The sequence below is a fragment of the Podarcis vaucheri genome (genome assembly GCF_965113315.1).
Source record: "Podarcis vaucheri genome assembly, chromosome: 8".
Taxonomy (NCBI): Eukaryota; Metazoa; Chordata; class Lepidosauria; order Squamata; family Lacertidae; genus Podarcis; species Podarcis vaucheri.
The window spans coordinates 29,116,141-29,139,533 of record NC_138766.1 but is presented as its reverse complement, the minus strand read 5'-3'; the positions used below and the strand labels follow the sequence as shown (position 1 = coordinate 29,139,533).

The following is a 23,393-nucleotide window of genomic DNA, read 5'->3' as shown; positions in this document are numbered from 1 at the left end:
CGTCTATAAATATGAAGCACAGTAAAGGGTAAAGATAAAGGACCCCTGGATGGTTAAGTCCAGTCAAAGGCAACTGTGGGATTGCGGTGCTCATCTCGTTTTCAGTCCGAGGGAGCTGGCATTTGTCCGCAGACAGTTTTTCTGGGTCATGTGGCCAGCATGACTAAACCGCTTCTGGTGCACGGAGGACCGTGAGAAGTGCCAGAGTGCACGGAAACACCGTTTACCTTCCTGCTGCAGCGGTACCTATTTATTTGCACTGGCATGCTTTAGAACTGCTAGGTTGGCAGGAGCTGGGACAGAGCAATGGGAGCTCACCCCGTCTCAGGGATTCGAACCGATGACCTTCCAGTCAGCAAGCCTAAGAGGCTCAGTGGTTTAGACCATAGCGCCACCCACGTCCCTCCGAAGCGCTGTATAAATGCACGATTGTTAGTACTCAGCATATTTCTATATTCCTCAAACTCTTGGTCCTCGGCATTATAATAGTTGTTTTACAGCTTTTCTTTCACAATTTTGGCAATCATGTGGACACTCATTTTTCATTTCTAACATTTGCTTAGGACATATGCCATCAGAAGAATAAGGGATGCTTTCAGAGAAAACAAAAACATAAAGGATTCAGAAGAAGTAGAAACACTAATGAACAAAGCAAAAGCTAGTCTGGAAATGATACACCGACAGGTAAGCATATTTTTATTACCAGTTTAATTAAATTGCAAAAATGTTGCTGTCTCCTTCCAAATGTGTAACTTCGATCTGTTACACGGCTCTGCTGAATGTATTAACAGATGGTGAAAATTATTATAATTAGTTTTATTTATTTTGTTAGTTGCTTTATCTTGCCCAAGACAACCCAAAGCAGCTTACAACCAACCAACAAAATAAAGCAAAAAACTTACATAGATAAATTAAAACCAAAAGAAGGGGGAAATACATTAAAAACATCCCATGCACTTTGAAGAGGCCACAGATAGTTGGACGAAATGACTGGCAGAATCCGGGATTTGGGAGAAGAGACAACGGAGGAGAACTGGAAAAAAATTAAGGACTATTTACAAAAACATTATAAGTTATATGATTGTCAATAATTTGCATGAACTGAAAAATTAAGCTCCAGCAATAAGATTTTGTATATTGGAAATTAAGATATGATTAGGAGAGGACTAAAGTTTAAAATAATATTGTGTTTAGTTTAAAGTAAAAGTAAATTGATAATAAGTATTTTGAACCTAAAAGAGAATTATTTGAAAGTATTAATAACACACGAAACAAGATATTAATTTGCTGACATTTTATTGTTAAGAAAGCAGGGTGAGGGAGACGTGGGGAAGTCCAGTAAGTCACGGAAAAATGTAATTGAAAGTTGGATTTCATTTGTTTTCTTTTTTCTTCTTTCTCTTTTGTTGTTTGATATGATATCTGGAAAAAAGCAATAAAAATATATTTTAAAAAAAATGAAGAGGCCACAGATAGTTAAAGGCCTGGTTATAGAGGAAAGTTTCTGCATGGGGCCTAAACATATACAATGTCTTCCTGGGGAGAGCATCATTCCACAAATGGGGAGCCACCACAAAAAAGGCCCACTGTTGTGTTGCCACCCTCCAGACCTCTTGTGGAGCTTCAGATGATGGTCGCATGGTCTGGGTTGGCTCATATGGGGCAAGGTGGTCCAGGTATTGCAATCCTGAGCCATTTAGGGTGTTATATGTTAAAACCAGCACTTTGAATTGGGACCAGAAACTAATTGGCACCCAGTGCAGTCAGGCCAGGATTGGTGTTATAATGTGCCAACTGTCTCACTGTCGTGAGCAATATATCCTGTTTTAGACTTCCTCGGTGTGTATATATGCAAGGCAGTGTTTTTTCTTTCGTTGATGCCTTTGAAGAAATGATTATCTGAAGGTGCTTTATACCAAATCAAACCAAGAGCCAAGCCCAGTAATGTCTACTCCAGTTGAGAAGCAGTGTGGTGTAGTCTTTAGGGTGTCCGACTTGGACCCGAGAGACCTGGATTCAAATCTTCACACTCTGTCATGCATCTCACTGAGTGACCTGCCCTATGAGCCAGTCACCATATATCAGCCTAAGCTACACCACAGGGTATTTCTGCTTCCAGTGTCAAAGGCAGCATGTCACTGGGTACCATCTTCTGGGAGGTTCTGCTTGGGAATGTGGTTGGCCACTTTGAGAACAGCATGCTAGTTGGGCTTTTGGCCTGATCCTACAGGCCTCCCCCTCCCCCCTTTTTTGCAATCTTATGTTTGTGATGATGAAATGGGGAGGGGGGGTTAACCATGTAGGCCACCTTGAACTCCTTAGAGGAAAGCTGGTGTGCAAATGGACTTATTTAAAAAGTTGACAGTGACTTTCCAAGGTGATATATGGAGGCTTCTCCCAGCCCTGCTACCTTGGATTCTTGTAGCCTGGGTTCCTCCACATGACCTGCAGTCTCCCACTCAGCAGTTTTCCCACTGGTCACTGGAGAAAGCATAATTGCTTCTGTAATAATTTCACGTATTCCAGCAGTTGCATCTTTATTTTTCTTTAGTAGAGGGGTGGCTAACTTCTAGTCCTTCACATGTTGGAAGACGGCAACTCCCATATTCCTTGATGATTAGCCATGCTGGCTGGGAATGGCGGGAGCTGAAGTTCAGAAACATCTGAGAGGCCACAGCCAATCAGACGTCAGTCAAAAGATGGAATTGTACAGCCTCAACTGATTCAGGATTTTCCAAATCAGTATTTATAGACTGAAGCCTTAATGTGTTTAGATACACATACAGAGAAACAGCTCGCTTTTAGCAAGAGGCTGTGTACACAGTATGTTTTTAACACAATTGAGGCACACATTACTCATTTGTTGTGCATCTTCCTTAGATCTTTCTGTTGCAAGGAAACCACATTTCCCCCACCACAGTCTGGCTGTGCTGGATTTCATATCAGGGAAAATGTAATACACATACATTCAAGTCCCGCTGTTTTCAACGGGACTGTGTTCTCTGTAGTAAGTGTATCTCGTATTGCAGCCTACATTGGTGCTGACAACACCAGGGTTACAGGTTTGATCCCCGTATGGGAGAGCTGCATATTCCTGCATTATCAGGCTTCTTCAACCTCGGCCCTCCAGATGTTTTGAGACTACAATTCCCATCATCCCTGATCACTGGTCCTGCTAGCTAGGGATCATGGGAGTTGTAGGCAAAAAACAGCTGGAGGGCTGAGGTTGAGGAAGCCAGGACTAGATGATACCCAGGGTCCCTTCCTGCTCTGCAGTTCTATGATTCCTGAATGTGACAGTGGTTTATGGAGTCAGAAATGTTTGAAGTAGTATCTAGATGGTATAAAAAAATCACCTTATACAACTGTTGTTGTATAACCATCATTTACTTATTTTCTAATAAGCAAGCAAAATGCTCTCACTGTCTCTAAGCACACTTGTTAATAAGGATAAATATAGATTTTTTCACCATGTCTAAACCTATATTGAGACTGTTCTATTTTCTACATGCAATTACATATTCCAGAGGAACAATTATAAGAGTATTCTCATTATTTTTCAAGTGTAATGTTTATTTTTTATGTGTGTTATAAAGAACTAATTCAAATAGTGAACAAGTGTTGTCATGAACTAGGGTTTTTGAAATCTTAAACCTAAGACCTGTATTATGTGCAGAGTTTTATAACCAAGGCGGTGGAGCAAATCAAATATTAGATGTATTATGCAGTTTGCAGGTTTATTAAGATGTAGCACATCTCCTTTTGCTGACTTTTTTCCCCCGTGACATGTCGATAGAAATTAAATAATATCCTCGCTGCCTTGCAATTTGTTGCTTCTGTGAAATCAAATTTATATTCTCTTTACATGCTAATTTATGGTTTAGTCATCAAAGTGACCATTGGCATCTCAGGTTCATAAATAACTAGTTGAATCAGCCCGGAGGGGATTGTGGAAACGTGACGGATTATAGTCATTTTGTTCCATGACATTCATGGGATTTGACTGAATTTTACAAGAGGAGCTTTCTATAACTAAAAAGCATAAAAGTGCCTTTTTGTCTACTGGTGTCTTTTTTATATTTTCCAGGTTATTGGTTTTTATTTGAAAATGTCTATGAAAGCAGAGCAGATATTCTATAGAAAAGTAACTGACATTCCAATCCTGTGCACGTTTATGCACGTTTACTCGGGAGTCAGTCCCACTGTCTTCAGTGGGGCTTACTCTGAGATAAGGGTACACAGGGTTACAGCCTAAAAATGGTGTTTCCTGCCTGTTTCTCCCCAAGAGCATAGTTAAAGTTTTATTTAGGCCCAAATGGTAAATCCATAGTATTCATTCCAGGACAAGTTGAGCAGTCTCTAGTTAGAAAAGGATCCTGGGCAACAAGATCCCAGATCTTGAAGAGCTGCTGTCAGAGAGTATGTAGTACTACTGAGCTACATGAACCATCAATGTGGCAACAGTCTTCATGCTGGTATGGGGAACCTCAGGCAGGGGCCAGATGTGGTTCCCCAGGTCTCTCCGGCTAGACTCTCGCTAGCTCACACACCCTTCTGCACCACACATCTTGCCACCCATGATTTACAGCCTCTTTAGGCAGCTTTGCCTGAGTGGAATGGAGAGCCAGTGTGGTGTAGTGGTTAAGAGTGTTGGACTCGTAATCTGGTGAACCAGGTTCGCTTCCCCGCTCCTCCACCTGCAGCTGCTGGGTGACCTTGGGCTAGTCACACTTCTCTGAAGTCTCTCAGCCTCACTCACCTCACTGGGTGTTTGTTGTGGGGGAGGAAGGGAAAGGAGATTGTTAGCTGCTTTGAGACTCCTTAGGGCACTACCCTAAAGCGGGATATCAAATCTAAACTCCTCCTCCTCCTCCTCCTCTTCTTCATTGAATTCTGATAATGCTCCTAGCTTCCCTGGGTAGAGATAGAGAGGTGGGTGTGGGTGTAGAAGCAAACCTACTCTTCAAAAGTAAAATTGACATTTCTTTTTGCCTCTGACCCTGTATATCACAGGCATGTGACTCCCATCCCCAGTCCAGTGTTAGAAACTCAGATATATAAGCTAAGCACCAAAAAGGCTCCTTAAACCAGGGTTGCAGTCTTCAAAACAGAATGCCTAGTTGTCATTTGGGGGCCAGACAGCTTGAAAGTCGCATTTTCCAATACAAGTTTTTGGTTCCTGAAATTCATTCTCATTGTGCAGATAAAATATAATGGGTGGAATTCTACAGGATGTGTTGCTAGTGTGTAAAAAGAGCCAAGATGCGCCTCCATCTGGTGGAGACGTCAGACGCTGCCCTGGCGCCTGGGCATCTTCACTTGGTTGCAAGTGGCCGATACCCAGGTGCAAAATACACCTGGTGCCTTCGCTCATGCAGAAGTGAGTGGTTGGGCTTTTTATGGTTAAAAATGTGGCCAGTGTATTTTTAGTTCTTATTACGTTTGCATCACACCTAAGGTTCCAGGTGATAAATATGATCCTCCCTCCACTTTACAGTGGTGCCTCGCAAGACGAAATTAATTCGTTCCGCAAGTTTTTTCTTCTTGCGAGTTTTTCGTCTTGCGAAGCACGGTTTCCCATAGGAATGCATTGAAAATCAATCAATGCGTTCCTATGGAGACCGTCTGGGGACAGAGGGGAAGCGCCACTCTGTCCCCTCTTTTGAAGCAAGGGGTGGAGAGGAGAAGATCGCTTCTCCCCCTTGCCGCCCCTTGGTTCAAAAGGGGTCCGGGGAGAGAGGGGAAGGTGCTGCGCCTTCCCCTCTGTCCCCGGAGCTTGCGGGGCTGGCAACGGGGAGAAGCGATCTTCTCCGCGCCGCCCCTTGCTTCAAAAGAGGTCCGGGGACAGCGGGAAGCGCAGCGCTTCTCCCCGCCGCCCCTTGCTTCAAAAGAGGTCCGGGGACAGCGGGGAAGACGCACTGCGCTTCCTGCTGTCCCCGGAGCTTGCGGGGCAAGCTTCGTTTTGCGAAGCAAGCCTATAGGGAAATTCGTCTTGCGAAGCAACTCGAAAATGAAAAAACCTTTCGTTTTGCGAGTTTTTCGTCTCGCGAGGTGTTCGTCTTGCGGGGCACCATTGTATCCAGGATCACCCAGCAAACTTAGCAGTGTGTGGATTCGAACGCTGGTCTCCCAGGTCTTAATCTGACATGCCAGTGTGGTGTAGTGGTTAACAGCGGTAGACTCATAATCTGGTGAACCGGGTTCGATTCCCCGCTCCTCCACATGCAGCTGCTGGGTGACCTGGGGCTAGTCACACTTCTTTGAAGTCTCTCAGCCCCACTCACCTCACAGAGTGTTTGTTGTGGGGGAGGAAGGGAAAAGATAATGTTAGCTGCTTTGAGATTCCTTTGGGTAGTGATAAAGCGGGATATCAGATCCAAACTCTTCTTCTGCCTAACTGCTACAACCAAAATTTTGACTTTGTTACTGTCAACCAAGATTTTGACTTTGTTCGCTTCTCATTTGAAATCAAGATTGGGATAGTCTTCAATAGTGCAGAATGTAAGCATAGAGTTAGAACTTTTGATGGAAAAATCTGGCAATGCATTGTTTGAAGGAAGTTTGGTGAATCCATAGCTGAGAACCAAAGAGCAGCGCTTTTAAGAAGCCAAGCTCTTAGGTTTAATCTCTCAAGAATTAGTTGTCTAACTGGCCATTTAAAAAGGTATTATTTTGGATTTCCCAGGCAATTTGAAGGGTACAGCACCTATCTGAAGTTTTCAAAGCGACATATTTCTTTTGAAGTGCCCTTCAGTAAAACAAGAGCTCTGAGGCACATTGCAGCTTTTCTGTTCCATTCCAAGTAATCCAAACTTGAGAGAACTGTGCTTTAGGCAAAAGATTCTTCTGCAGACCAACAAGCGACTTTCTTAACTTCTAGCAGACATCTATGTAGTTTCTTGGAACAAAGTTTGCATTGCTTTTAAGTTCTAGCTGGTTAGAGAATCAGTAATGATAGCTTTTGTGCATCTTCCAGTCTTGATTTTCTAGTGTGTATGAATGAGGCCATATAATATAATGTTGTAAGAGCAGTGCGTGTATTCTCCTTGTGAGAAGTATGGCACTTAAACAAAATATTTAAACACTTTCTTCTGACAGGACTTGATGGCTCATTGTGTGGCAGTGAAACCTCAAGTGTGCTCTAAAGCAGTAGTCTTAAACCTTTTTAGACCTTTAATCCAAACATGAATTTGAATGCCTGTATCTCTAAAGGCTGGGATGCAGGTGGCACTGTGGTCTAAACCACAGAGCCTAGGGCTTGCTGATCAGAAGGTCAGCGGTTCGAATCCCCACAACGGGGGTGAGCTCCCGTTCGGTCCCTGCTCCTGCCAACCTAGCAGTTCGAAAGCACATCAAAGTGCAAGTAGATAAATAGGTACCGCTCCAGCGGGAAAGTAATTGGCATTTCCGTGCGTTGCTCTGTATCACCAGAAGCGGCTTAGTCATGCTGGTCACATGACCTGGAAGCTGTCTGAGGACAAGCACCGGTTCCCTCTGCCAGTAAAGTGAGATGAGCACCACAACGCCAGAGTTGTTCGCAACTGGACTTAACGGTCAGGGGTCCCTTTACCTTTATCTTTTTAAAAGCCATATATTTGCATGGTGGTAGTGCTGCTGTTGCAGGCCAGCTTAGACTGGGCTGTAACTTTCTAGTGGGTCCTGACACACCAGTTTGAAGACCAATGTGCTAGAGTGCATATTCATCCCCCTGTACCTTGCCGTGGTTTTGGCTCTCACCTACTGAGCTTGGAAGCAAGCAAAAGCATAAGAGGTGCAGGCCTGACTTTTTGTTTTAGGCAGACACACACAGGTCATCTTACTCCTGTGCAGGAATGGCACAACCCCCTCCCTGCCTGTTTTGCTTGTGTCACCAGCACTGCACATTGGCTTCTCATGTGTTAGACTATAACCATCCTTCAAATATTCTGAGATTATAAAATATAATATCTGCCAAATTTGCAGCCACCAGAGGAACACTTAAGTGTTTATCAGCTGTGTCTGTTAACAAAGCAAGTTGCAGGACCAGAGACCACCCATGTAAAGCAGGTGAATGGCAAGGGATAAACTAATAAGACACTGTTTCTTGAGCAGTGGGTTAAACCGCGTGGTCTACTACATCCCTTCCATGGTTCTGTTCCTCCTGGCCCAGACAAATATCTACTGAAACGTGCTGGAGGCAAGCTTGCTTGAAAGTCCACTTCATTCTCAAGAATGAAAGAACATCAAAAGGACATTCTGGATCAGACCAAAGGCCCATCTAATCCAGGATCCTGTTTTCACAGACCACCAAATGCCTATGTGAAGAACACGAGCACAACAGCACTTTTCCTTGCAACTGGTATTCAGAAGCAACAGGAGACGTAGAATGTGCCCATTATGGGTAATAGCCATTGACAGTCTTTAGACACCACAGATTTGCCTAAGCCCCTTTCAGAGGTGGGCAGCCACAACTATATTTGTGACAGCAAAAATCCATAATTTAGCTATACACTTCCGTTTTGAAAATGAGGTCCTAAGCAGTCTGTACTGCAGAAAATGATTTTTCCAAACTCTTCTAGTTGGAAAAGCATCTGCTTTTACGATTTGAGCATAACAGTGCTGGCTGGCAGAGTTCCTCTGTTCTTGCATCCAAATTACAAGGTTATGTAACACTGCTTTATTATATAATGGCAATTAGGAAAGGCATGCCCAACAACCCAGCATAGCAGGCGAGGAAGCCTTCACATTCAAGAGGTGTGCTTACCACCCTTATTAACCCAGTATTGTGAATAATTTTGTACAGGTATTCTTGAAGGTGCTAATGAGGGTGTTCACTTTCATTTGGCTTCCCCGCTAGGGAAACAGATGTGTGTGGGGGTTTTTTAAGGCAAACTAATCCACTCATTTAGTGAGTTTCTCTGTATTGTTTTTCCTTGTAACCTTTATTCTTTTTCAGTAATTCCATATCACCCTTCTGTTGCAATCACAATATACAGGGCAGGCTGCAACATTAAAATTATAGATTAAATTCATAGGGCGGTAATTGACGCTAGTCTAAGGATAAACTCGTTGAAGTGAATAGACAAGACTAACTTAGCTTTATTAATTTCGGTGGGTCTTCTCTGACTAGGGCGTAGTTGAATACAGCCCATAATGTCAGTAAAACACTACAACATTGAAATAGAGGCAGTACGTAGACAATGAAATGTCTGTGTGTTTAGCACAAATAATTTTAGCATCACCACCCAGCACAGTAAGTTCTACTTGCTTTTCACTTTGATGTTTGATCATAGATGTTTTAAAGTGTAGAATTCTTCATGTACAATACATGGACACTTCCTTTTTGCATCACGGCAAGACTACAAGGATTGCAGTTACTTTCACCTTACGCTTTTTATTCTTACTTTGTTTTACTCGTTCACCTGAACGTATAATTAATTAAGTATAATTCCCAAGCAGACTTGGCAGTAACTGGGTTATTCAGAACAATATTGCCTACTTAACTCTGTTTAAAATTTAAAACTTTGCACAAGTGCCGTTTGATTGGAAATTCACCTGGGTCTCTAATATTCATTATGCATGCACACTTTTTCAGTTCCATTATGACTGACAGATGCCAACCTGATGGCTAAAATCTGCTTGAATTGTAACTGAATGTTCTTAAATCTAGACTTTTAGGGGATATCACTATGCTGATGACATCCAGTTATATATTTATTTCAGTAAGTAGCTAGGAACTGATGCCTTAGTGTTAAGTCAGTGTCTGAAAGACTGTATTAAGCGGTAGAGGCTGAACCAGTTGAAACTGAACCCCAACAAGATGCAGCTATTATTGATAGAGAGAGGTCATCTTTATATGTGGTTGATGGGATTGGCATGGACTCTTAGGAAGAGATTTGTTGTCCAGAGATTCTACTGGATCCAGGACTATAGTGCCAATGGCTATGACCAGGAGTGCTTGCACCTGTTGTTAGGCAACAGAGATCTAACTGTTCTCATCTATGTATGCCTTCGTAACATTTCAGATTGACTAATGTGCTCTTGAAAACGACTTGGAAAGTATTGTGACCTATCTCTAGTGCAGGAGACAAGGAATAGAAAAATTTCCAAAACAAATGAATGGGGTAATCTCAAACAATTCAGAGCTCTGGCAGACATCGGTTTCTAAGAAAGGCTTAAAGATCAACATTTGCTTAAATATTACACCTTTACTAGGATATGGGATCGAAATAGGGATTCTGACTTGAATTCTCTACCATACGTTTTGTGATAAAGTATTTTCAGTGGGAATAATTAAGCTTTGGGTATGGGCATGTGAGTTTTGAGACGAGTGACACAGAGCAGATTCAAACCTGGACTTTTCTGCCTCTAAACTGGGACTCTTCAACCCCTGGAACCACTCAGCCACCTTATCCCAGTTAATATCTTGAGCTTGTTGCTTAGTTTATCAGCTTTTCTCCCTTCTCTGCTTTGCTTGTTCATGGTTGGTCCCTGCTCCTTCCTGGACCTGCATCAGGATAACCTTCCTGCAAAATTGATGCTTGTCCAATGAACAGCATACAGACCCATCTTATTCTTCCTTTGCTTACCTGTCACAAGTCCCTTTCCTGGCATTTCAAGCAGGTTCTTGTTTTACCCTCTCAGCCCAGGCACCTTAACTCATTTCCTCTCGAGGAGAGGTATACCCCTCCCCTATCCTTGAGCTTGTTTGCTACAGACTTGCTAGAGATGTGACCTTGCAGGTGACATTAAGCTATATATTTGGGTTCATACCTGGACTCACTAGACAGGAATTGTAAATTCAGTTTGTGAATGAGGGTGGTTTTTGTGTGTGTGTTTTTAAGTAACCAGCAGGCACAGGGGGCCAAAACTAAATCAATACCCTGATGGTGTTTTGGAGAACTTTTCATCCTTTTCTTCTACTATGGTCCTGATTTGGAACCCTTGATTTGGAAATTTCCATTCGATGTGAATGAGGCCTTTCCTTCCAATGAAAATAGAAAGCACAGGGACCTTAACCCAGAGCACAGATGAAGGTTGGAAACGATTAGGAGACCTGGAGTGTTATGTCTGCCCTAGGCCTGCTTCTGTATTTTATGCAACCAAGAATTACTCCTCTACCCTGTCTCTCCTTCTTTTTACCCTCAACCTATCAAATTGCTCAGAAGAGGAAACACTTAAAATTCTAGCATCTGAAGTTATCTGTTGACAAGATTTATTATTGGAGTTCCACCGTTATAGCTTGACAATTAAGAAGTATTGGCAAATGTAAACACATTATTGATGTCAATTTTTAAAAGCACAAAATTGATTTAGCATCCCAGAGGAATACCAACAGAAGCAGAAAGAGAGTAATAGCCATCAATAAGTATTCACTAGTGACAAACACACACACACAAAAATCAGGCTGCTAAGAGATGGACTACCTTCTACTGAAATTAAGATCCTTTAAATAGGAATGCTGAGCGCTGTGCCTCCATCTCTTTGAACTGGAAACTTCTGCCCCTGCACCACCTCAAAAGATCTTGCAATGTTAGCAAGTAAATTGTGGCACAACTGCATTTCTTTTTCAGTGGGTAGATAATGGTTTAGAAGTTTTAAAAGTGGGAGCCATACTCCACCCTCCATCCAGCATTAATTGCATTTCTTTATTTTAAAAATGCCTATTATATTTTCTTTCTAATATAAGATGTTTCTTACTACCCCAGTCAACAGATGTTGAATGCAGCCACAGGCTGTGTGTACACAGTCTCGCTTGCAATCAGGGTTCGAAATTAGCAGGGCACCAGGTATATTTTGCACCTAAAGATTCTCCACTTGCAAGCACCTCAAAAAGTCTTGAGTGCCTTTTTTTGTACCTGGCTCAAGGATTACTCAAGCCTTGAAGTACAGTGGTGCCTCGCAAGACGAAATTAATTCGTTCCGCAAGTCTCTTCGTCTTGCGGTTTTTTCGTCTTGCGATGCACGGTTTCCCATAGGAATGCATTGAAAATCAATTAATGCGTTCCTAGGGAAACCGCCTTCAGACCAGGTCCGGGGACAGTCTGTCCCCGGACCTCTTCTGAAGGCTGGGGGGGGGAACAAGGGCTTTTCTTTCCACCCCCAGCATTTAAAAAATCCCCGGGACAGCGGAGGACTTCTCCGCTGTCCGGGCGATCTTAAAATGCTGGCGGGCGGCATTTTAAAATCGCCCCGGACAGCGGAGGACTTCTCCGCTGTCCGGGGCGATTTAAAAGCCCCTGGGAAGGCAGGCAGGGGGGACAAAGACTTTTGCCCCCCGCCAGCCTTCAGAAGAGGTCCTGGACCTCTTCTGAAGGCGGGCGGGCGGCCAAAGTCTTTGCTCCCCCCCGCCTGCCTTCAAAAGGTGTCCCCGCTGCGGCGGGAGGTGTCCCCTGCCCCCCCGCCCGGCTTCGGAGCACCGGGAGAAGCCATCTCCCCGCAGCCCCTTGCTGCAAAAGACGTCGGGGGAAGCGGGGAAGCGAAGCGCTTCGCTTCCCGCTTCCCCCGGACGTCTTTTGCAGCAAGGGGCTGCAGGGAGATCGCGATCTCCCCCCAGCCCCTTGCTTCAGAAGAGGTCCGGGGGAAGCGGGAAGCGAAGCGCTTCGCTTCCCCCCTTCCCCCGGACGTCTTTTGCAGCTAGGGGCTGCAGGGAGATCGCTATCTCCCCCCAGCCCCTTGCTTCAGAAGAGGTCCGGGGGAAGCGGGAAGCGAAGCGCTTCGCTTCCCCCGACGTCTTTTGCAGCAAGGGGCTGCAGGGAGATCGCTATCTCCCCCCAGCCCCTTGCTTCAGAAGAGGTCCGGGGGAAGCGGGAAGCGAAGCGCTTCGCTTCCCCGCTTCCCCCGGACGTCTTTTGCAGCAAGGGGCTGCAGGGAGATTGCTATCTCCCCACAGCCCCTTGCTTCAAAAGAGAAGACCCGCTGTCCCCGGGGCAAGCTTCGTTTTGCGAAGCAAGCCCATAGGGAAATTCGTCTTGCGAGGCAACTCGAAAACGAAAAAACCTTTCGTTTTGCGAGTTTTTCGTCTCGCGAGGCGTTCGTCTTGCGGGGTACCACTGTATATATGTTAAGGAGTTTAACAATAAAGAGTAGCATGTTTTGAAAACTAAAGTATGGTACCAATATTTTTATTGTAAACACCAAATTAAACAGATTTCAACAATTTCTGCTAAAAATGTGATATTAACAATGGGTCTCTTAAGTGAATTGCCTATTAGCCCATGCTTATCATAATAATAAATAGAAAGTGTTGGCAAACCCCTGCCCCCCCCCCTTCGTGGCTACCAGACATTCTGTTTTGGCGCCCACAATCCAGGTCCCAGGAGCCATTTGGCTCCTAACTTTCCCATCCCAGTTTCTAACACTGTTTGCAGTGATATTTATACATTCATCAGTGGAGCAGGTGACATGTACAGGGTTGGCAAGACCAGATAATAGGTTTTTAGAAAGGGGGTGCTGATCATAATAGTTTGGAGGTTGGGGACCTCTCTTTTTTTTGCTTGGAAAACTCTGTAAATGTTTAAACGAATAAAGCATGGTGCATATTGATGGCACTGCACAAATAAAGATTACTCACCTGTCACACATTAGGAAGGGGGAGTTTCTTCTTCCAGCTTTTATCCTACTAAAACTTCCCATAACTTTCATTCCCTTTCCCTGGTGTTTCCTTACTGAAATACAGAATGTATGTAATGGTCTAGTTAATTTTCCCTAACTTTTTGTGTGGCTCTCCTAAGCTTTGTTTACTATTTGAAATAACCATTTGTTTGTAGCGCATGTTGCTATTTTGTTTGTGATTGTTTTGTTTAAGAAGCTATTTAGAAGCTTATAGGCGATGAGGCCGTCTATAATGTCTTCAGACGAAGATGGAGATATTTGCTGCTCTCGGATAAAAATGCCAAGGAGCTTTAAGCAAGAGCTCTGACCTATTTTATTGTGTGTGGGGCTTTTTTATATAAAAGAAAACAAGGGGAAGGCAAGGGAGGAACGTGGGAGCAGAGGGTTTCCAGTAGTACAGTAATGGAGATGACCTTTAATATTGAGGCCTTAGGATCAAATTTAAGTTGGCATTAAAATTTTCTAATAAATTCCCTGCTGAATCACTCGGGTTATTTCCCTCTTCCTCCTGCCCCTCAAAGTTAATTCAATAAGGTTGCAATAAAGCAAGCTGTCTGTGCTATTGTAATTGCTCTCAGCAGGCTGGTAATACCAGTGCACAGAATTGCCAGCCGCTGTGCTTTTATTTCTCTCCACAGCCACCCTTCCTTATTCCAACCCTCGCTTCCTTCGTTCTTTCCCCAGCCCTTGCCTCATCAGTCCTCCTGATGTTGAAAATCTTGCTGCCCTTAATACCACATTCCCTCCTGCCTCTTTTATCCCATTTAAAATGTGGACATGTTTTTTGACAGCGGCGCTTCCATGCACTCTTTCTATAGGAAACAGAAAGCACCACTAGAAATAATAATAGTGGAAAGTTCTGCTTTCCTCTCTCTGAATATTAGGCTGTCTTCTATGGTTCCAAAGTCAATTTGACTTTGAGACCTCTTATCCCACACATTTTTTTTACTGTGGTTATGCTTATTATTACTCATGTGCACCTCAGGTGGGTTTTTTAAAGCTCTTTTTAACTTGTAAAAAGTTTATTTTGACTCATGACTAATGGGTGATACCACCTTAGTGGTACTCGAAGGCCCATTAAAATGGATAGATTTTAGGTTCATTGATACGCTTTTGAAGAGAATTGGCACCAGTGCGAATACTGCACTGGTTGAAAACCATAGAATGGTTTACACATGCCTGTATGTTGCTTGACTCAACAATAGCTTGGCAAAATGAAGCGCCCCTGCCAAACAACCTTGCATTTGAGGTGTAAGGTGAGATCATATAAGTATTTGCTTCTAGTGGTTGTGTTTTTTTTAATCAGTAATGACCCATCTGCATATACATGCAAGTCTCACTTGATGGCTGAGTCATCAAGTGCCAAACGTACTTCTGTGAACCTGCTGTATGTATAACAATATTTCAAGTAATAAATTATATTTTGTGGCAGTTCAGATGTTGTTGGACTCCCGACTCTCATCAGCCTCAGCTAGTATGGCAATGGTCAGGGGTGTTGTTGGCATCAGTTTGTCTCAGGAGACAATGGGAGAGTGTGCTTTTGGACAGTCAAGCTGTTGGAGAGTTACAGAGCCTGCTGTGGTTGTAGAGACCGATGTGGGAAGTGCATGTGTTATTGCAGGTGGGGCAGATAAAGATTTCTGGTTTTCCTACTACAGGTGCACTGTGGCATTTCTCTGTGCACTGCTCCCAGCAGTCATTCCTCCTCTGGTCACTACTGTGGAAGCATGAGCTGAGTGTCAGGGATGGTGGTAGTTATAATCTGGAGGGCCAGAGGCTCCCCATGCCTGGTATGCTGATATATGAACACAACACATTTACTTTTTGCTTTAAAATGCATATAAAGGTTGAATTTTAAAGGTTATAAGTAGGGCGATGTATCAGTATTTATCCCTTTCCACACAACTTTGCGGTTCAAATGAAAACTCCCATGTATTTCCTTCTTCCATCCCTACCCTAAAATCATGGCCCTGGGGAAGAGGCAATGTCCACTTGGCTACAGATTCTTATCTTAATGCATTTCCAGTGAAATATATGAATGTTCTTCAGCAAACAGCCTGTGCATCTTATCCCTGTAAGATCTTCTTTTATAGGCCATACACATGGCAATAAGAAGCACAGTTCAATTCCGTATGTTTCACTGTCCTGTGCAAAGTTGTCTTTTAGGACCCAAAGGCGCACCTTAGACATAGTGAACTCACTCTGATAAACCATAGTTTGTTAGACCAAGAACAAGCCTTTCATACCATCTTTGCTTCTCCTCCCCTTGTACTCCTGTCTTTGGTGCTTCACTAAACCACATCAGAACTAGGAAACTGGATGTGGTTTATTGAGGAGAGATCAGACCACAGTTTCCCAGTTTGTATGTAATAGCGACTGTGGTTTAATAAGCCCTGGAAGTGTTCCATTACAGTGCACAAGGGAGCTGTGGGCACAACACTCATTTTCTGTCTAATAAATAATAGTTTATGTCAAAGAGAACAACAACTACCAGACTTTTAGAAGACATCTGAAGGCAGCCCTGTTTAGGGAAGCTTTTAATGTTTGATGCATTACTGTATTTTAATATTTTGTTGGAAGCTGCCCAGAGTGGCTGGGGAAGCCCAGCCAGATGGGCAGGGTATAAATATATTATTATTATTATTATTATTATTATTATTATTATTAAGATCACTATGTCAGAACCAGATCAATGTGGTCTTATTGTGGGGTGTGTTTAAGAGAAATAGTGTGTGATGAAGCACACTAAGCATTTAACAAAGCTTGTTTCTATTACTTCAAAAAGCAGTTACCTGTTTTAAACGAAGGCAATTGTCCTAGAATCCATCAAGAGCATTTCCAGCTAACGCAGCCAGAAAGCTTTATCCCTGTTTAAGGTTGTGCACCTGTTTTGCCTGACCTGCTGCCTTCTCGCAGACTAACTCGTGTGTGTGTGTGTGTAGTGACACTTGCTCTCTCTGAAGCATTTTTCACACCGCTGCATTAAAGGGTTGATGGACTGGTGTGATTGCAAGGCTAAACTGAAATCAATAATGGGGCTCTAAGTACAAGCAGAAACTCTGTCTCTTCAGTAGCTTCTCTCATATCCCTAAGTAACCTCACAATTTAATTCTAGACCTTCCTCTCCCTCCTCCCTTCCTTACACTTGAGTGACTACTAAATAACTTGAAATGGAGCCCATCGCTTGACAATCCGCAAGCAGATTTAATGGCCCGACTACGTGGGTGTTGCTAATAACTTATCAGTGACTAACGATTCCAGCACTTGATATCAGGACTATCTTGACCCAGTTCATGGTCTTGCTGAGATTAATAGGCCTGAATGATTAAACTGTAATTTATCACTTGACTACACTGCATGGTGATTTCTGCAGCTCCGTGTAGGGTGTGAAGGAAGTTGGAAAGTGATAATATGTTAAACAAATGCCATCTATTAGTTCAACTAAATATATCTGTTCAAAGCAGAGTGGAAGATGTGTGCAGAGAAGGGGATGCACTAAATCTCTCCTTTATGTAGAACAAGCATATTCAAAGGTTGCTGGAGATGTGATTTAAATGTATATTACTGAGTTCGGTTTTTACCACACCTTTTTCTCGGTGGCTTCCAGCCAGATTAGAATATTTAAAATCTAATGCAAAATGACTTTCAATATCAAGTGGTTGCCAGTGCATGCAAAGTGCTATTCATGGGGCTTTGCAAGTGCTACCGATGAGCTGGTTGGTGATGCCTGCAAACCCTCTTTGGCCTACCTGCGTCTTTACCTGCTGTACACCTGCCAAATGTGGGGCAAGTGTGTACGGCTAGGCCAAAATTTCCTCATGCTAATCTTCCGCCCACCCACATACCTTCTTGCCCTTGCATAGGAAACTGCCTATCCAGACGGAGATTGGTTTCCAACAGTTGGACCTGTATCCTCTCCTCCTCCTTTCCTTGGTGCATCCGACTTCCATTGGGTACTTCTGAGGGTACTTCTAGACATTTGTTTTTGAGTGGCATAGGAGTTTCTTCAGCACGCTTGACACCCCATTCCGCCAATCCTGGCAGTGATTGCTTCTGCTCCAAGTTGCTGACTGGCAGCTATGGTTGGTGCAGTCCAAATGAGGGACTACACCAAAAACCACCCATACTAGCTTAGTATTGCAGAGCTAAATCATCCTGGGAGGAAACCACTGAAAGGGTCATTGGGAGTTAAACGTCTCTGATAACCTAAAACCTTAAATGGAACTGGCTCACTAACATCTCTGTAAAAATATCTATGATTTGTGTATGAGCCCTACCGAGACATAAATATGAATGTCAGGCCTATAAAGCAGGTCACCAGAGTCATAACTCAGAAGAAACACAGAGCACCAGTGATGTTTTACATTTTGCTTACTGCTGAAACAGTTATTTGACTGGAGCTAAGGCTGAGAATTCCAATGACTTGAATACCCATTTGACAGAACCTTAGTGGTTTTTGGGGCTGCAGCAATGTGTGACTCTCTTAGACCACTTTAACAGTGGATGCTGAAGGTCACAGATGAGGAGCCAACACTGGTAAAGGTAAAGGTAAAGGTACCCCTGCCCGAACGGGCCAGTCTTGACAGACTCTGGGGTTTGTGCGCCCATCTCACTCAAGAGGCCGGGGGCCAGCGCTGTCCGGAGACACTTCCGGGTCACGTGGCCAGCGTGACAAAGCTGCATCTGGCGAGCCAGCGCAGCACACGGAACGCCGTTTACCTTCCCGCTGGTAAGCGGTACCTATTTATCTACTTGCACCCGGGGGTGCTTTCGAACTGCTAGGTTGGCAGGCGCTGGGACCGAGCAGCGGGAGCGCACCCCGCCGCGGGGATTCGAACCGCCGACCTTTCAGATGAGCCAACACTGGTATTGGCTGATAATTGCTCCATCCAGGAGCTGGGGCTGCGCTGGCTTGGGAAGGTGCTGCACGTTAATATGCATATGAAGCTATCTTTTACCAACTCTGATTATCAGTTCTTTTGGCCCAATTCGTTTAGGTGTAGGAAGCCTTTTTGGGCTCAGGGACCACATACCTATGATGGTTGTAGCCAAAGCCGGAAGTGGGTAGGGCATGCCTTCTTTCTGCCCTGCATTCACCCATTAACCATCATTCTTCCATCTATGCTCTTGATCTCTCTCACGTCATCCACCAACTTAGGAAAGAGCAATATAGCCTCAAGCACATACAAAAAGGAATGCCCCTTTTTCACTCCTCTCCACTCTCACACACATCTACATGTCACTGTCACCCATCTTCTACCACCCACACTCTCATACATTCCTTACATCCACCAGTTTACACACTTTCCTCCATTCTCATACTTAGCTCCATTTTTGGGGGAGGGGAGAATCTCTTTCCTTAGCATACAAGGGAAGAGAAGTGAGCTGCTATGGGAGGACTGGAGCCCTCTTGTTTCTCCACTGGCAGCTTGCTTTTCCTTCTGTGTTGGATGGGCCTTGATCAAAGTGATGCTGAGGGGATGTCAAAGTCCATGTTGGGTGAGACTGTGGGACCCACCTCTTTTCTAGTCCAGTATTGTCTAATCCAACTGCCAGCAGCTCTATAAGATCTAACACAAAGGTCTTCCCCAGCCCTTCTACCTGAAGTGTTCTGGGTTTTTTAAAATGAAGTTGTTAGGAATTAATTTCTGCACAGAATGCATGGTGTCCAACAGTCAGCTATTGCCCCAGCCCATGGGCTTCACCCACGTTGGATCTGTGGCTTCCAGCATTACTGGAATATGGTATAAAGGATGCCTGCTGTGGCAGATCCCATACCACTAAGTTATTGTCAGAAGGAGCCCTCAAACGGCCCCCACTGCAAGTTGAAATATTACTGTGTTAATCTCATTAAGGCTCTCCCCCCCCCCCATTATGTATCTTCATGGGTTCCCCTGCATCAGAAATTTGCCCTGGTTTAGCCTAACATTCAGTTTTAAGTACTACTTTGGCCCCATTTGGATGTAATAAATATCAAGCCATGATATCAAGCCATGAACTGTGCATGGGTTCCATATTGGTGCACACAGCTGAAGATCTCCCATGTTGCTCCTCCCATAGCTGCGCAGGGAAACAAACTACCTAGTGTTATATCTGGCCTAGTGTTATATCTGAACCAGTGGTTGAGGTTTATTTATCTCCAAACCAACCATGACCTGGTGCCATAGTCCGTTCAGGAAACATAACACTGATAATGTTAAGCCGCACTCCTTGGTGCGTTTCCCCACTCAACTAGGGGAGGAGATGGAAGCACTTTGAACGCACAGCTCATGCACAGTATGCTTAAACAAATCATACTTTGTGACTTAGTGTTACACCGAACGCAGTCATTGTGGGTGGGTCACGTTACCCAGCTCCAGGATACTTGGCAGCAGCTGAGAGCATGGAACTCCAATGCCTCTGTGAAATCAACCTTCAGGTTGAATGCAGCCAAATTCTGCCCAAAATAGACTGTCATGTTCCATCAAAGTGGAGCATTTTTTCCAAGATTTGTGTTCCAACTTAATGAAACCTTCATTGCCGTGCCCCATGCACTTGAAAGACAGTGGACTCTACTGTTTTACACAGAAACATGAAGCTGTCGTGTTTTTAATGTAGACTGTAGTCAAATATGGTGTGTTTTCAATTTCAAAAAGAAAGTTAAATTGTGCCACCTCTATTGTGAGTCCACGGAAAATTGGACTGCAAAGTGTGCCTTTACCATTTATTTTCCAACACAAACTCCTAATAAGTGCTGTTCCACTGGCAGTGTCTGTGTTAGAAAACAGGCAGCAAGCATATTGGGCATCCTGCTGTCTCTTAAATTTAATGAAAATGCTTTTAAGACTTGGTGTGTGTGTGCATGTATGTGTGAACACAGCAAGCAACACTTCAGCTTTTCATCCCTCCCCCAATACCCCATTAGATTTTCAGCTCCATAGGAAACTAAAGAGCCCCTTTTGTCACCGCAAACAAGGATTGGTGATTGAATTACAAAGTGAGTGGAAGTTGGGGACATGGTCTATGTAAGACTTGCCTAACCTGGTGTTGGACTCCACCTCCCATCAGACTTAGCCAGCATGGCCAAGGGTCAGGGATAGCCATGCCACAGTGGACATACATTGATAAACCTCATGATTAGACGACTCTAATGTTAGGTTTTCAGCATCGTGATGCTGGCAATACATCGCAATGTTGAAAGGAAGGAATAAGCTGCCTCATTTTTGGCACTGCAAGACGCTGGGATGAAGCCACCTCAGCTTGAAGCTGAGGCAATTTCAGTACAGCTTGCTTTTTCACCCAGCACTTCTCTGCTGAGGGGCAGGCAGCCACACGCCCCTCAATGGAGAAGCTGAGAAGGAGCAAGCCCGGCTGACGCAGCTTGTTCCTCTCTCAGTGGTATGAGGACCAGAACATGGTGGTGGTTTCACCCAGCGGTGTATCACGGTTGAAATCGCTGCCTCTCCTGAGTCCCTCTGCCACCAGTTCCCGGCTACAGCTTGTTTCTCCCTTGGCACGCTGGGCGCTGATGGCAGAGGGACTCAGGAGCAGCAGCGGTTTTCATGATACACCGCCAGGTGAAGCAGCCATTATGGTCTGGCCCTCATACTGGTCCTGGGCGATGTAGCGATACATCGCCCAGGTCTACTGTAATGCCTTGTATATGGTGCTACCCTTGTGCCTGGTTTGGAAGGTGTAGGTAGTGCAAAATGCAGCTGCTAGGATGCTTAGCGGAACACCAAGTTTTATACATATTACACCTGTGTTGAAAAATCTGCACCAGTTGCTTATTATCCACTAAACCAAGATCAGGATTTTGTTGGTGACATTTAAAGCTCTAAACAACTAGGAAACAGGATACTTGGTAGACCACCAACCCCGGTACAGACCAAGCAGATTTTCATGATCTTCTGAGAAGACCAAGTCAGTTATTACTTGGTAACAACACCAAAGCAAGCCTTCTCAGGGATAGTGCCCTTCCTCAGGTGGTTTGTGAGGCAGAGACAGTAATGACCTTTAAACATTGCTTTAAAACATGCAGTATATGTTTACCTAAGCTTTCCTGGACTCCGATTCCCAGATTTTAATTACTATTATTGTACACTGCTCAGTTTTACTTGTGACATACAAATGTGTTTTGTTTTGATCTCATTTTTCTCCAGCCTCTAGGAAATTGCATTGACTGTGGGTATTGTATTTTTATCATTTTATGTAAACCGCTTAGAGATTTTTATTATGTTAAGCGATATAAAACTTGACATACAAGTATGTAGCGCTGAATACATAATACCCAGAGAGTTGGATCCCAGCCAACCTAAACCCAGGAATCATTGTCTGTAACACCAATGGTATATGTTTGATTGGTATTTTTGTATTAGCAGACGTGTAATGACATAAAGCTCAGGGAAATTTAATAATGGGTTTGGCAGGCTCCTGCTGAAGGAAAGAGGCAGCCCAGATGGCTGAAAATGGCAGCCAAGAATGTTTTGTTACATGTCTGCACAAAACTCATTACATGTGCATAAATAACGATCTCTTTAACTGCTTCTTCGCTATATTTAAAACCGTGATGATATTTTTTTTGGGGGGGTGTTTCCTGTTGTTTTTTTAATGAGGCCACTAAAAAACACATTTTTCTGTGAAATGTATTTATCAGCTATAAAGAAGATGCAAGTAACAGCTTACCCTTTTATTTTCAGTTTTGTTGTATACAGTATAAAGAGTAAGAAATGCTATCATCTCAGCCCATCATTGTAATGCTAAACAGACTTCTGATGCGCTTACACATGTGACTTTTCATGGCTGTGGCAAAGGGATTCTTGCACCGTATTAATTCAGTTTATATACCACCCTTTATCAGAAAATCCTAGGGCAGTGTCTGAACCCTAATAAGCGGAACCATGGATTATTGAAACAAGCCAACTTCATAAAACCTAGGTTTGAAATTATCATAAATAACTCAACTGCAACTAGTGAAAACAGAAGCAAAAAATTGTTTGTCATCGCATCAAAGTGCATCAAAATGCAACAGGAGCTTAAGAATTTTATGTCACTTCTGCAAACAGAACACTTTAAAAAAAAAGTTCCAAATGGACAATTAAATTTTTAAAAATGTGTTTCATGTTGCGCATTTTCTTGCAAATAAAATTAAAAATACAAATCAGTGTATGTAGATTGTTAGGAGTGCCATCTACCTCCCGTTAGTTGCAAAACTGTAATTTCATGTTGAATTTATGGAGCTGAAATGAACTAATAATCATTCATTAATCTGTGATGTGGTTCTGAAAATGGTTTCCAAGATACTGCTGTAATAAAATGCAAAGGCTGCTCATCTTCTTAACCGGCAGAATTTAAAAGGCTGACTCTATAGTTCTGCATGATTCAGTCACCTAATGAGAAGCCGTCCATCAGCCCAGCCGTCACCTTAGTCCTTTCAAATGGCAACTAAATTCTTGCAGAGCCTTGTCAGGGTCACTTATTGATTACTAGTCCTTCTGAAGAACAGCATTCTTATTGATTCACCTACAGTTCACTACCTTCACTTTTACATACATACATACATACATACATACATACATTTATTTTGAATATAATCTGGTTTGTTTTGCATTTTCATTTGCTTTCCTCTCCATTCAAATGCCAGACAGCTATGAGAAAACAAAGTACTTAAACAATTCCACATAATTTTATTTTTCTACATGTTAATTTTTTTATTGTTTGATTGTTTCATCCTTCGGGTGACAGGAGAAGTTCTTTTCATACAAAGGAATCATATGAGTTGACGTAACAATAGTCGAAAGGCTAAACTAGACAAGACTGAT

General features: G+C 43.4%; 1 protein-coding gene across 1 annotated transcript in view; it reads left to right on the top strand.

Annotated features, from left to right (window-relative positions):
- LYRM4 (LYR motif containing 4) overlaps positions 1 to 23,393 on the top strand; it is a 55,442-nt gene that overhangs the window by 5,125 nt on the left and 26,924 nt on the right. The window contains exon 2 of the mRNA XM_082234731.1: positions 564 to 684. Coding sequence (XP_082090857.1) covers positions 564 to 684 — 121 coding nt within the window. The remainder of the gene's footprint in view (positions 1 to 563; positions 685 to 23,393) is intronic.